Below are 14,214 nucleotides of genomic sequence, written 5' to 3'. Positions count from 1 at the left end.
CTTTCTTCTCTCAGTCTGGACATGGATAGGGAGAGAGGGTAGGAGAGGAAAAGAGAGAGGAGGGGAGGAAAGAGAAGGGAGAAGCCATGGTACAGTAGAGAGTGAAGAATTTGGGGCTCAGACAGACCTGGATTCAAATCTTGCTTCTATCACTTATGAGTTGTTATATTTGGTGGGATTGTTAACCTCTCTGAACCCAGATTTTTGGTACCCACAGAACAGAATAATAAAGCCCCCTTGTGTGGTATACATTAAAAATGGTCACAGACATTTTACACTTCCTCCCATGAAGAGGTGATGTCTATTTTCCAGCCCTTTGAATCTGGCCTTGTGACCTTGCTTTGATCAGTAGAATGTAGAAGTGACAGCTTTTCAGATCCAACTCTAGACCCCAAGGGCCTTGCATCTTCCATTTTTCCCATTTAGAATTTCACAGCCATGAGCTTGAGCTAGTCTGCTGGAGAGGCCACATGAAGGGAATGTCCAGTAATAGTCTGCCAACTACCAGGTTTGGGAATGTGTGTGTGTGTTAGTTGCTATGAGGCCATTCTAAATATCCAGCTCATCATTCTACCATCTACCAACTGAGTGCAGCAGCAGTAGTGAGCCTACCTAAGACCAGCTCAAGGGCCACTGAACAATGCCCAGTGTAAAAATGCCAACCCACAGGATTGCGAGCTAATAAATGATTACTGTGTAAGTGCACAGAGGCTTATAATTTGTTAAAGGCTATCTGAAAACCTGGCAAAAGTCTTGAGAGGATTAAGTGATACAACACGTAGAATGCACATGGTGCCTGGTGCAGAGTAGATGTTCAAGGTTAGTTTCTACCCCACCTGCTGAGACCATCATAGGGTAAAGAACATATCTTCCATGACTCTTTTTTTTTAAATAGAAGCAGTTCTATTTCCACTTTTTTAAGGAATCTCCTCCCTGTTCTCCATAGTCGCTGTACTAGTTTGCATTCCCACCAACAGTGTAAGGGGGTTCCCTTTTCTCCACACCCTCTCCAGCATTTATTGCTTGTAGACTTTTGGATCGCAGCCATTCTGACTGGTGTGAAATGGTACCTCATTGTGGCTTTGATTTGCATTTCTCTGATAATGAGTGATGTTGAGCATCTTTTCATGTGTTTGTTAGCCATCTGTATGTCTTCTTTGGAGAAATGTCTATTTAGTTCTTTGGCCCATTTTTTGATTGGGTCGTTTATTTTTCTGGAATTGAGCTGCAGGAGTTGCTTGTATATTTTTGAGATTAGTTGTTTGTCAGTTGCTTCATTTGCTATTATTTTCTCCCATTCCGAAAGCTGTCTTTTCACCTTGCTTATAGTTTCCCTGGAGAATGGCATTGAAACATGTATAATATCATATAAGAAACAAATTGCCAGTCTAGGTTTGACGCAGGATACAGGATGCTTGGGGCTGGTGCACTGGGATGACCTAGAGAGATGGTATGGGGAGGGAGGTGGGAGGGGGGTTCAGAATTGGGAACTCATGTACACCCGTGGCGGATTCATGTTGATGTATAGCAAAACCAATACAGTATTGTAAAGTAAAATAAAGTAAAATTAAAAAAATAAAATAAAATAACCTTTGTGGAAAGGGGGGAAAAATAGAAGCTCAGAAAACTATTTTTTAAAAAACATTCAATATCACTAATCTTTTTCCTTTTCTATGGTTGAATTTACTTTTATTATAGATACCTTGTATTTTCAATGTATTTGGGCAGATTAGGCTCTGTGTCCTAAACCGATCATCACCTGGAATATTATTTTTATGAGAAAATGCTCAGTGAGTTTCAAACTGCCATCTCTCCCAAAAACACTGGCAGTGAAAGAGGCACTATATTGGACAATTACTGGTGAGAACAAAGCTAAAGGCATCCAAGTGGGGGCAGAGTCCAAGCAAAGGAGCAAGAGGAAATTAGCAGACTGTGCTGAGAAATACAGAATAGTGTACTTGGCTAATTTAGAAATATATAAAAAAACAATGATAAAGAAAAGACAGTGAGGACACTGGGAGTCAATCCATCCTGTTCTTATTCAACACATACTTACTAACGTCCACTATGTGCTCAGAGGCTTGAGTATACAAAGAATAAGAGAAATCACACAACACTAGGAAATGCTGAAGATTAGAAAAATAATCTAGTTATTGCAACCTGCAAGTGTTTGATGGAGGGACCTGTTAGTGCTTTGGGAACACATAGGAAGAAGAAACTAATGCTGCCTTTGGTAAGTAGAGACATTTTCCTGGAGGAGTTGAGTGTTACAAGATGGGAGGAAAGGCAGCAAAAGGCAGGAAAGGACTTCAGGAAGACAGTAGTAGTATTTCTAAACATTTGAGTGTGAGAATGAGAAGAGCTGGCCAAGACTAGAGCCCAGGCTCGATGGGAAAGGACGAGTAAGAAAGTTAGGAAGGAGATAGATCCTGAAGAGGCTTGAAGGTCAGATTACAGACCACCAGCTTCATGCTCTAGAATATGCTGCTGCTGCTGCTAAGCCACTTCAGTCGTGTCCGACTCTGTGCAACCCCATAGAAGGCAGCCCACCAGGCTCCTCTGTCCCTGGGATTCTCCAGGCAAGAATACTGGAGCGGGCTGTCATTTCCTTCTCCACTAGAATATAGATCAATGGTTTTCAAACATTTTGCTCTGAATCCCCAAAAGAAATTTGAAAAGCTATGTACCCTTCTACATTTTAATGGATGTTAAAATATTATTAAGGGGTATAAGTTCCATTAGTTGCAAGGGGTACAATCCCAGGAAGATTGTAAATATTACAATAGAAAAAATACATTAATCTTCCGTATGTATCCAAAAGAATCTAAATATTATAATGACTTATACCTGCTCTCATCTACTTTAAAAATATGTGATCAAATTCATCTTTCACAGTGAAAAATTTCCATTGATAATTCCTTTCCTTGAACTCATATTTCAGTGAAAAGTCTACTTCACTGAATTTTCCTTCCACTAGAGTTTTATCCCAATATAATGTATTTTTATGGTTGAAGGTATTATTTCACACTAAAAATATGTATAAAATTAAATAAAACCTTTACTTTCTTGTGAATAAAACACTGAAAGTATTTTTAAAATTCTTCTGGATAGAGTTTTCTTTATTAGTAAAATTAACTTATCTAAGCAATATGTATTGTCAATTTGATAAACAATTTCTAAATAATAAAGGTAAAATTTTCTTGGAATTCCATCTTTTAATGAGATGGTTGGACTATTTCAATTGATACCTATATCTTTGAAAAATATTACTCATGTAAAGACACAAGGTTCATGTCAAGTATCATGTCTTTTTTTTTTAATTGAAGTTGATTACAATTTGTGTTAACTACTGCTATACAGTAAAGTGATTCAGATATATATATGTATGTGTATACATTCTTTTTTAAATATATACTTCTCCATTATGGTTTGTCATAGAATATTGAATATAGTTCTCTATGCTACACAGTAGGACCTTGTTGTTTATCCATTCTATATATAAAAGGTTTCATCTGCTAACCCCAATGTTTTTATTTTTCATTTTTAAAGATGTAACAGCTGAGAAAACATGCTTACTTAAATAAGTAAGAGAGAATGAAAGGACTTCTGATATGGTGGTGTCATTCAATTCTTTATCTCTTCTGAGTTAAATGTCAAAAATCTGAAAGTGATCAATCACTGAAAATTATTAAGTCTCCCTTCAATTGTGTTGAAAGCAAAAAACTTGATAAAACTGAGTTGCAAAAACATTTGCTGCCCAATCAATGGAGGCTTTCACTTTCTCAATTTCTGAGAAATATAAATTAAAAAGTTTTACTAAGACTTACCTTTTAATTCTACCTACTACAATTTCACTGAGAGACCTTGTTAAAAACTAATATGCTCAGAAACAATTGGCAAGATGAAATATTGTTCTTTTCAATACACTCTTGCCTATACAACATTTGAGGTAAAATTCTTTATCTTATTGTGTACCTCACAGACATTTTTGTCAAATGTTGGAGCTGCAGATATAGTACATTAAAGCTATGAAAAATGTCCTCTGTATAAACCTAAATGGCAGATTTTATTATCAAAGAAGTTAACCAATCAGATTTTGTTTCAGAAGAGTTTAACTTTATTTTTTCATTTACTTTTATATTTGAATTTTAAGATAGAGGATGGGTGGATAGAAAAAGATGGATTAATGGGTGGGTGGATAGATGGACAGATGGATGAATAGAAAGAAGGGTAGACAAATAATGAGTAAATGGATAGATAGAAAAATAATCTTAGACTATGCCCAATCATTTTTATCCACAAACTTAATTGCTAACTTGAGAAGTTCTCACCTGCCAGCAACAGCTTAATACTGCCAAATTTCTCACATTTTGTTGAAAGAAAAAGGTGTTTACTTTTACTTGTCTACTTAACAATCCAAATTTAGAAATTAAATAAAACAATAAAACAAGATCTAAACTCATTATAAATATAAACCTAGATGGTTTTGCGAGGAAATATACCTGAATATCAATAGTGATCATCTGAGTTTGGGGACTACAGTTCATTACATTCTTTAAAAATATCTGTATTTTCTAAAATCTCTATGGAAGTCATATATTCTTTTATAGCTACAAAAAAAAACCCAATAAATTGAATTTTATCAAACAATTTCTCATTGAATAAGCTTTTTAATAGTTGCTTTCTACTGCAATAAGTTTTAGGAGATTATGAAAATACCTTTGTTCTTTCACCTCTCTACTAGGTGTTTTCACAAACTATACCTCATTTAATCCTCACAGCAACCTCATGAGATTGGTACTTCCCATTTTACAGATGAGAAATATGAGACTCAGAGAGGTTAAGCAATATACCCGAGGCCTTTCAGACAAGCACTGATTCAACCACTCATGGGCTAGCTAGTGATTCCTACCCAGATCTATTGAAATTTGAAATTTATACACTGCTGAGTATCACACTGCATACATTAAAAGTTTGGATTCTGAAAGTGAAAATTATCATTTGTGTTAACTAAAATAATAATCGCTGTACTGATGTCTATATGATTTGTGAATATAGTTTCTTAATATTCTTTTCACTTTCTAATGATGTTTTCTGGAGAACAAAGTGTTTAATAAAGTACATCTTATATTTTCTTTTTGAATAGTTCTTTTGATGTCATATCCAAGAGTCTTCACCCAGTCCAAAATCACAAAGATTTTTCTTCTGTACTTTTTCTGAAAGTTTTTAGTTTTAGTTTTCACCTTGAGGTCTAAGATCTATTTTGAGTTAATAATTATGTATGATTTGGAATAAGGAATCAAATAGTGTCAGCTCTCCAACTGGTTTCTTTGAAATTTTTGGCCATTCTGGCTTCTTGTCTTTTCTATACAAATTTTAGGATCAGCTTGACAATTTCTACAAAAAAAAAAGACGTTAGGATTTTGAAGGAATTAATCTATTAGATCAATGTGGAGAGTATTGCCATCTTAACACTACTGAGTCTTCTGATCCATTAGCCTGAAGTATCTCTCCTTTTCTGTAAAGCACCTTTAATTTCTCTTTACAATGTTTTATAGTTTTCAGTGTAGAGTAATTGCATTTCTTTTGTTAAATTTATTCCTATTTTTATCATATTATAAATGGAATTGTTTTCTTAATTTCAGTTCTTAAACATTTGCTGTTAATATAAATAAATATAATTAATTTTTATATTAATCTTGAATCTTACCACCTTGCTAAACTTGCTAATTCTAGTACTTTTATTGTAAATACCTCAGGATTTTATATATTCAGGAACATGTCTGAAGATATAGTTTTACTTATTTCTTTCCAATTTGCTTGCTTAAATTATTTTTCTTTCTTTATTAAGCTGAATAGAATCTTCAAAACAATGTTAAGTACAAATGGTGAGGTAGACATCTACCATGTTTCTGATTTTCAGAGAAAAGCATTCAGTCTTCCCTCATTAAAGATAACATTAGTAATAAGTTTTCATAGATGCTCTTTATTATGTTAAGGAAGTTCCTTTTTCTTTCATAACTTCTTGAGTGGTTTTAACATGGGTGAGTGATTGATTTTGTCAAATTATTTTTCAATTTCTACCAGGATGATAATATAGTTATAGCTTCTATTCCACTAATCTGGTATATCCTAGTAATTGATTTTCAGATCTTAAAACAACCATGCATTCCTAGGATAAATGGCACTTGATCATGGGGTATAACCTAGTTTATATGTTGCTGGATGCAGTTTTTAAAGGATTTTTGTGTCTATGTTCATACAAGATATCGGTCTCTTATTTCCTTTTCTTGTGATGTCTTTGTCTGGATTTGATATAATGTAAAAGATGGAATAATCTGGAAAGTATTCCTTCCTCTTATATTTTATGAAAAAAAGGGAATGAATTTAAATGGGTTGGTGAATACATTCAAAATTGCGGCTAAGTTGGCGTCACTTTTCTTAGGCTCTTTCAGGTCTTCCCAACACTTGTACAGTTTCCAAATCAATCAGGAATGTGTGGAGACCTTATCTTGGCCTTCTATGATGCTCACATTACTAGGGCTTCACTGTTAAATTTCTGGCTGATCTTCATTGTCTCACCTAGGGCCAAAACCTTAAGCTAGCAAACTGCGTGTTCTCCTTGTTAATTCCCAAGAGTCCATCACTTTTAGCCAACAAAGCCATCTTTGAATCCTGGCTGAATCAAGTCTGTCCCATTAGCAGTAGACCTGCTGGTTTTCGCAGACAGCTCCACGATAATGAAACTTCTGTTCTCACTAACTAAGCTGAGGGCCAGAGTAGATGGAGCAGCCTCAGGCAAAAAGGTCAAAGTTTTACTGCTCTTCCTGAAGTGCAGGCAGTTTTTCAAGAATAAACATTCCTCAATTCATTGTGGTCTGATGGTTGATTTTTAGTGTCCCAAAATGGTTGCTTAAGACAGTCTTTCCAGTTTTATGCTTGACCTTTTGCACAGAGGGCTCACCAGCCCCTCATACCATAATAATCAGAATTCCCTCTTGTACTTGTTTATATCTGAAAGAATCTGGGGCTTATGTTAAAGGGCAATATAATCTGTTTTAATTAACATTTGACATTTTTAAATTGTGGGAATCATACTTTTAAAAAAAGGACTTTGTCCAGGGAAAGATTCGGAAGATTTGTCCTCTTTGTTAACATTGAAGAACAATTAGTTTATGAGAGAAAGGGAATAATAGTGGAGTAATTTGGTTTTTTTTTTCAAATTCTGAGTGTGAAGGCCGGGAGAAAAAAGCTTGACCCTTATCAACCCCTTCCCCGTCAGAAACAAAACAAAACCTTCAATCACAGCATTCTCTTCATCTATTAATTTCCACTATATAGTCATGTCACGGAGAAGGCAATGGCACCCCACTCCAGTACTCTTGCCTGGAAAATCCCATGGATGGAGGAGCCTGGTAGATTGCAGTCCATGGGGTCAGGAAGAGTCGGACAGGACTGAGCGACTTCACTTTCACTTTTCACTTTCATGCTCTGGAGAAGGAAATGGCAACCCGCTCCAGTGTTCTTGTCCGGAGAATCCCAGGGACAGGAGAGCCTAGTGGGCTGCCGTCTATGGGGTCGCACAGAGTCGGACACGACTGAACAACTTAGCAGCAGCAGCAGCAGCAGCAGTCATGCCTATTTGGTGAATCACTTTGGGATTAAGTCACATACATTCTCTTTTGCAATACTCTTCAGCATTTAGTTTGGAGACTTTTCTTTTTTAATCATTTCTATGAGTGGTTGGCAGAATGATAAGATTAGTGAGGGCAGAACCTTAGAATGTGATTGGATATCACTTCTGTGATGATGTTATGTTCTGTGACAAGAGAGGGGCTTCCCATTTGGTGCTAGTGGTGAAGAACTTGCCTGCCAATGCAGGAGACATAAGAGACTTGGGTTTGATATCTGGGTTGGGAAGATTCCCAGGAGGAGGGCATGGCAACCCACTCCAGTATTCTTGCCTTGACAATTTCATAGACAGAGGAGCCTGGTAGGCTGCAGTCCATGGGGTCGCACCGAGTTGGACATGACTAAAGTGACTTAGCACACAGGATAAGAGAGATTTTGCATATGCAGTTAAGGACTTTAGTTAGTCTACTTTGAGTTAGTCAAGTTTACTGGACCCAACATAATCAGGTGAACCCTGTAAACATGGAGGATTTTTTTTCCTCTGCTGCTGCTGCTGCTAAGTCGCTTCAGTCGTGTCTGACTCTGTGCAACCCCATAGACGGCAGCACACCAGGATCCACCATGCTGTTCTTAAAGAAATAGGTATGTTGTTAACTTCCTTTGTAAAGGAGTAGCCTCTAAGAGCTGAGAGTGATCCTGGCTGACACCTTGTAAGTACATGGGAACTCAGTCCTGAAAATCCAAGAAACTAAATTCTGCCAACAACCAGCAAACTTGCAAGAGGACCTGAGTCTCAACTCACATTGCAACCCCAGCTGACATCTCAATTTCAGCCTTGTAAAATTCAGAGCAGAAAACCCAGTTATGTTATGTTCAGATTTCTCATGTGCAGAAATTGTGAGACAGTAAATTTACGTTGTCTTAAACTGAAGAATGTATGGCAATTTATTACACAGCAATAGAAAGCTAATAGACTATGAAATCTTTTTTTTTTTTTCGTAAGTGAATCTTTCAATAAGATAGCCAAGATTTGAGAATCTGTAGTTACACAGATAAAGATTGACAAGTAATTATTCAGTTTGCTCGGGCCTCTTTGCTTCATATTAGGTTTAATTTTAGGCCTTCTATAGCATATTTTCTACTGTTTTTTACTGATTTCCCAAAGAGTACATAATCACAACTCCTTTGGGTACTTGCTATGTACTGAGCACAGTTGTAAGTCCTTCATGTGTATTTACTCCTCATCACCCTGGCTTCCCAGGTGGCTCGATGGTTAAAAAAAAAAAAGAAAAACAAAACCCTGTCTGCCAATGCAGGAGATGTAAGATACCAGGGTTCGATCCCTGGGTCAAGAAGATCCCCTAGAGGAGGAAATGGCACCCCATTCCAGTATTCTTGCCTGGACAATCCTATGGACAGAGGAGCCTGGCAGGCTACAGTTCCGTGGGGTGGCAAAGAGTCAGACACAATGGAGGTATGAATATATACCTAAGCCTCCACACCATCCTAGGATGCAGGTCCCATGTAATCTCATCTTATAGACAGGGGACACGAGGTACAGAGGGTGAAGCTGTGCCCTTATGTCACATATGTACAGAGAGGCAGAGTTAGGACTCAAATCCAGCCAGTCTGAGCCCAGAGTCCAAGCTCTCTTACTCTTAACCACCATGTCTTACTATCGTTTTTGCAAGCTCATCTAGAAAATGTGGAATATTCAGAAAGTGCTGAAAAGAAATTACAAATCATTTGTAACCTCATTACTCACCGATAACCACACAACCACAATTAGCATTTCACTGTTCATCCTATCTGGGACAACAGCTATATAAACAGAGAGGTGGGTACATTATAATTTCTGGGGGATTTCACTCCACTTAATGTTTTGCAACATTTTTTTTTCCTCTTTCTCATAGTATATTTAAACTATGATCTAGTTTACTGTGTCTCCCTTTCCCTCCAAAAAAGAATTTATTCACTTTCTTCTTGAGGAAAAGCATACTGTCCACTGTTTTTCAATTTTGCACACTTTGGGATCTTTCCCCAGAATTGTGCCCCTCTCTCTAGAATGTCTTTGTGGGTCTTCTCTGCAGGGGTATGACCCCAGAACAAGCCAGAAAAACAAAAGGCAGATGTGAGCTTAGTGAAAAATTGAGGTGATCAGAAACGTACCATCTGCGCAAAGGTTGGGGTTAAATTCTATGATAATCTAAAAAAAAAAGTAGAAGATTTAGGAGAGGGGAAATGGGAAAGTGAGGGACAAAGTGCAGAGGGTTGCATGAAGCTGCAGCTGGGAACCAGAGGGCATATGGCTACACCTCGAGCCTCAGCAGGGCCTGAGGGTAAAGGTGAGCAGGCATCAGCAGGGAGTGACTGTGGACTGCCAATGCCAGCCAAAGAACTGCGCCAGCCATGACCCTTCAATGTGGGAGCTCTGAGGGCCAGGGACTGTAAGAGTCAGGGTGACACACAGTCTCTCCCCAAGAACTAGAGCAACCCTCAGAGAGGGCAGAAGGAAAAGAGCCCTGAATTTTCCAGAGAGACTAAATCTAAACCTGCGAGTGGAAAGATGAAATGTTTTCTGTCCTCAGCAGTGACTGTGATGGTTTATGAACAAGTGTTCAGATACAGAAAAATAGAGAAAATAAAATTTCTGTCCATGTAAATTGTTATCATAGATTTTCAACCTTCTCTGCTGGCTCTGTCTAGATCTTTCCTACTTTTGTCAGTGACATTGTTACTTTACCATTCCTGCTGGCTGAACGCTTAGGATCACTTCCTGTTTATCATTCAAACATAAAGTCATCCCTGACCATTATATGTGTAATGTGGGGGTTGGGAGAGGAGGTTTTAACTTACTCCCAAGGCATTTTATATATTTAACCAAACATTAATGATGGAAAAAAGGTTGTTTTTTTTTTTTTTCAACTCTTTGAAAAGCTTCCTGAGCACTAAATAGGGCTTAAATAAAAACAAAAAACAAAAACAACCTCAAAAGTCAACGAATACATTTAAATGTCAATGACTTCAAGTGTAAGGATTATTTTGCCCCTAAATCACCCATGTAAAGAAAACAATGTTTTGCAAAAATGAACATGACTTAATATTGATTTCATAACATTTGAAAAGCACCAGAAAGGGGCCCTGCCCATTCCAGCACAGTAGAATCAGAGTTTGCTTGGTGATCAAATGAACTGTATAGTTCAGTGCAAAGAAATTATGGTAAAACTTGGGAAAGAGGCCATTAGGGTTTTGCATGGCTTAGTTCTGATTCTGGAATATGTTCAAGGCCATGGCCTCCAGATCTGCAGGTTGGTTCCCACTGCAAAGCTCGTCCTGGCATAGGCGCTGTGGTTGGTTGCTGATGTTGGGGATGTTGGCTCAGTCACTCAGTGACTTCTACAGTGGCTTCTTGTGGAGCATCTCTCCAGTCACGACAGCCCCCACTTCCACAAGCATTGCCACCTCCCTCCACGAAACTGGTAGCCACATCTGCACTGTGAGCTCTCTTCACTCCCACCTGCCTCTTATTCACTGACCTAAAGACTTAGCCAAGATTCTCTCTTCCAGGAAGTTAGTTTGACAGTCAGAAGGATAAACCCTCTCTGTGTGGGTTGACCTCTTATGTGGAAACTCTGGATTATGGGAGCCAATGAGTTGGATGGTACATAGTCTTGCTTTTTCATCTGAAAGTTGTTGAGATTAGCAGAAGTCCAACTGGCAATTCCTCCTTTATTCCCACCCTCTCCAAGAGGCTCTCCCTCTTACCACCAGCTGGGAGTGCAGTGAGCTTACTTTGCTGCTTCTTAGGACACTTCCACATTTGGCCAGTGACTAAGGGCATCCTCAGGTCCCCTTTCAGGAGATACCTCCCACCACCACAACTGCTGAAGGCTCACACTTGACCCACAAAATTGTGGTATGACAAAATGGTTATTTTAAAATTTGTTTTGCAGTAATATATAATCAAAACAACCACATCCTAGGATCCCCTCAACACCTCTTGCTAACTCTCTATGCCTCACTGGGAATGGAGAAGGAAAGGAAATGAGTGTATTCTGTCTACTTTATGGAAGTGGAAGACCAAGTATCTCAGTTCAACCATCCTAGAAATAAAACTGATTTCACTTAAGCCTTTCTCAAGAGCATTTCTGTTTTATAAGCTTGAGGTATTTGTTTTGAGAAAATAGAAGGTGGTAAATCATTATTGGATGGAACCAAATATTGAGTGGGACAACCTCCTAGGCATGTTTCCAATGGGGCCACAGATCTCTGCTTCGAGGCCTGTGGAGAATAGATTCTCATGGAATCTGGGCCTTAAGGTTTTAATTTAAAAGAAGACTCTGAGACCAGGGATGTGTTCTTTACCGTGTATAATGACCAGAAATCATGATTTTTTTTCAGGAAATAAGACTAAATCAGAAATTTTCTCTATAGTCTCCAGAAATAATTCATCCAAACTTTTCATTTGTAAGAGATGGCCACTATACTTATCCCTCGAGTTCTTTTCTTGGCTTCTTAAGCCAGGATTTAATTTGGGGATCTGCTCATCGAATAATTACTACTCAGACTTTGGCTCCAGGGACTGACCCTGTGAAAGCCTGTTGGGAATCTCCAGGTATGATGTGAATATCAAAGGTCTTACCCTACTTTTACTCCTCTCCAAAACAATAACAACAACAACAAACAAACAAAGAAAAACACCAAACAACAACTTGGAAATAAAATACCTCAATAAAAGTTAAGTGAAAGAGCCATATCTCAGTCAGTGTTCAATGTTTTCAGGTGACTGTTTATTGCCAACCCTGGACTCACTGACAGAAAGAAACAAAACTAAGATTGCTGAATCCTTACTGTGTGCAAACACCATAAATTTACATGTACGATCTCAATTCTCACAGCATCCCCATGAAGTGGGTAACACAGAGGAATGGAAGTGTTAAATAAGTTGCTCAAAGTTTCAGATTGTACAGGATGGAGCAGAGGAGGAGGGGGTGGCGGCAGTTCAAAGGTCAAAGTCTACCTTCTTTCTGATATGTAATGCTGCCTGTTGTCCTGAAAGGCAGCTGAGAATTTCAGGCTCTTACAGTTGCCATCCAGGGGGAAAAGATTTCAATCACCAATGAGGTGGGTCACTTTTAATTCAAGCTAGCAACTATATAGCACACTTCTATACGCACATATTTGCATACAGAGTGAATGCTTACCTTAAGACTCAAAATTTTTCTCTGCTAGTGAGGTTATTGATACGTTAACTGGATTCTTTTGGCCATGGATGCCATTAAATAGGTGGTTTTCTATGAAAGCCAAAAATTTGACCCCATGATGTTCACATTAAAAATACACAGAATAGGACTTCCCTGGTGGTTCAGTGGTTAAGAATCCGCCTGTTAAGGCAGGGGACACGGATGTGATACCTGGTTCAGGAAGATTCCACATGTCTCATGGCGACTAAGCAAGCACTCCTCAACTACTGAACCTGAGGAGCCAATGCTCTGCAACAAGGGAAGCCACCGCAATGAGAAGCCAGAACATCACAACTACAGAGTAGCCCCCACTGACCGCAACTGGAGAAAGTCTGAGCACAGCAATGAAGACCCAGTGCAGCCAAAGATAAATAAATAAAGTTATATATCGAAAAAGAAGTAAATAAGAAGTAAAAACAGTTGCTGCTAAGTAGCTTCAGTCGTGTCCGACTCTGTGCAACCCCAGAGACGGCAGCCCACCAGGCTCCCCCGTCCCTAGGATTCTCCAGGCAAGAACACTGGAGTGGGTTTCCTTCTCCAAAACAAAAAACAAAAAACAAAAACAGTTGAGTTTGTTTTTTAAAAAAATGCACAGAATAATTACTTACCTATGCAGGCATTGGAGTGTCTGGTGTCAGGCCAGTTGCCATAGACTGAAGAGGCCAGGGTGTGAAGGGTCAGGAGAAAAAGCAGAGGAAGAGCCATACGGATTTTCCAAGGAGATTTCATCTCGGAGCTATTATATCAGGAGACTTCAGGCTGGCAACAGAAGCTGCAGGCTGAGGGATGCTGGATTTGAGGCCCAAGAACAGATTAGTCTCTCTCCAATTCTCTTTTGTCCTCTAACACACACACACCACACTCACATGCACACTTTTCACTACGTAGAACCCAGAGAGGGAGCCACACGGCTTGGGTCTGGGAAGAGCTGGAGGAGCCCCTGGTGCACAATTCTTCTAAGCTGCAAACTGAAGGAAAAACTGCCGCAGGTTGCAGCTGAGGCAGCCAAGAGTGCTTTTGCACTTGCTGGCTGAAGTCAGTGGCGGTGAACCCTAGGAACCTTGAAGCCTCCCAGAATCATCCTGTGACCTGGTTAGGCAGCTCTTCCTCTTTCTTTCTTGCAAAACAATGCTAAACTAAAAGTAAAACTGAAGAAGAAAACCTCAACCACAAACACACAGCACTTTAGCAATTTGATAGCAGTGTTCAGACTGTAGAAATTACCATCTGTTATATTCAGAAGTTATATCGTTTTGCTTTAAACTGTTTTATATGGTGAGATTTGGCTCCTTTGCTGGTTAAAGGATGTTCTGGTCAAGTAGTCACTTTCCTTTGGAGA

The 14,214-nt window shown here is 38.8% G+C and overlaps 1 protein-coding gene across 1 annotated transcript in view; it reads right to left on the bottom strand.

Moving 5' to 3' along the window:
* The window catches only part of AOAH (acyloxyacyl hydrolase), a 194,556-nt gene extending 180,952 nt beyond the window's left edge, over window positions 1-13,604 (bottom strand). The window contains exon 1 of the mRNA XM_052639026.1: window positions 13,484-13,604. Coding sequence (XP_052494986.1) covers window positions 13,484-13,604 — 121 coding nt within the window. The remainder of the gene's footprint in view (window positions 1-13,483) is intronic.
* Between the last annotated feature and the right edge of the window lie 610 nt (window positions 13,605-14,214).

Source organism: Budorcas taxicolor, chromosome 4 (assembly GCF_023091745.1).
Source record: "Budorcas taxicolor isolate Tak-1 chromosome 4, Takin1.1, whole genome shotgun sequence".
NCBI classification, from domain to species: Eukaryota; Metazoa; Chordata; class Mammalia; order Artiodactyla; family Bovidae; genus Budorcas; species Budorcas taxicolor.
This window is presented reverse-complemented; position numbering and strand designations above follow the sequence as displayed.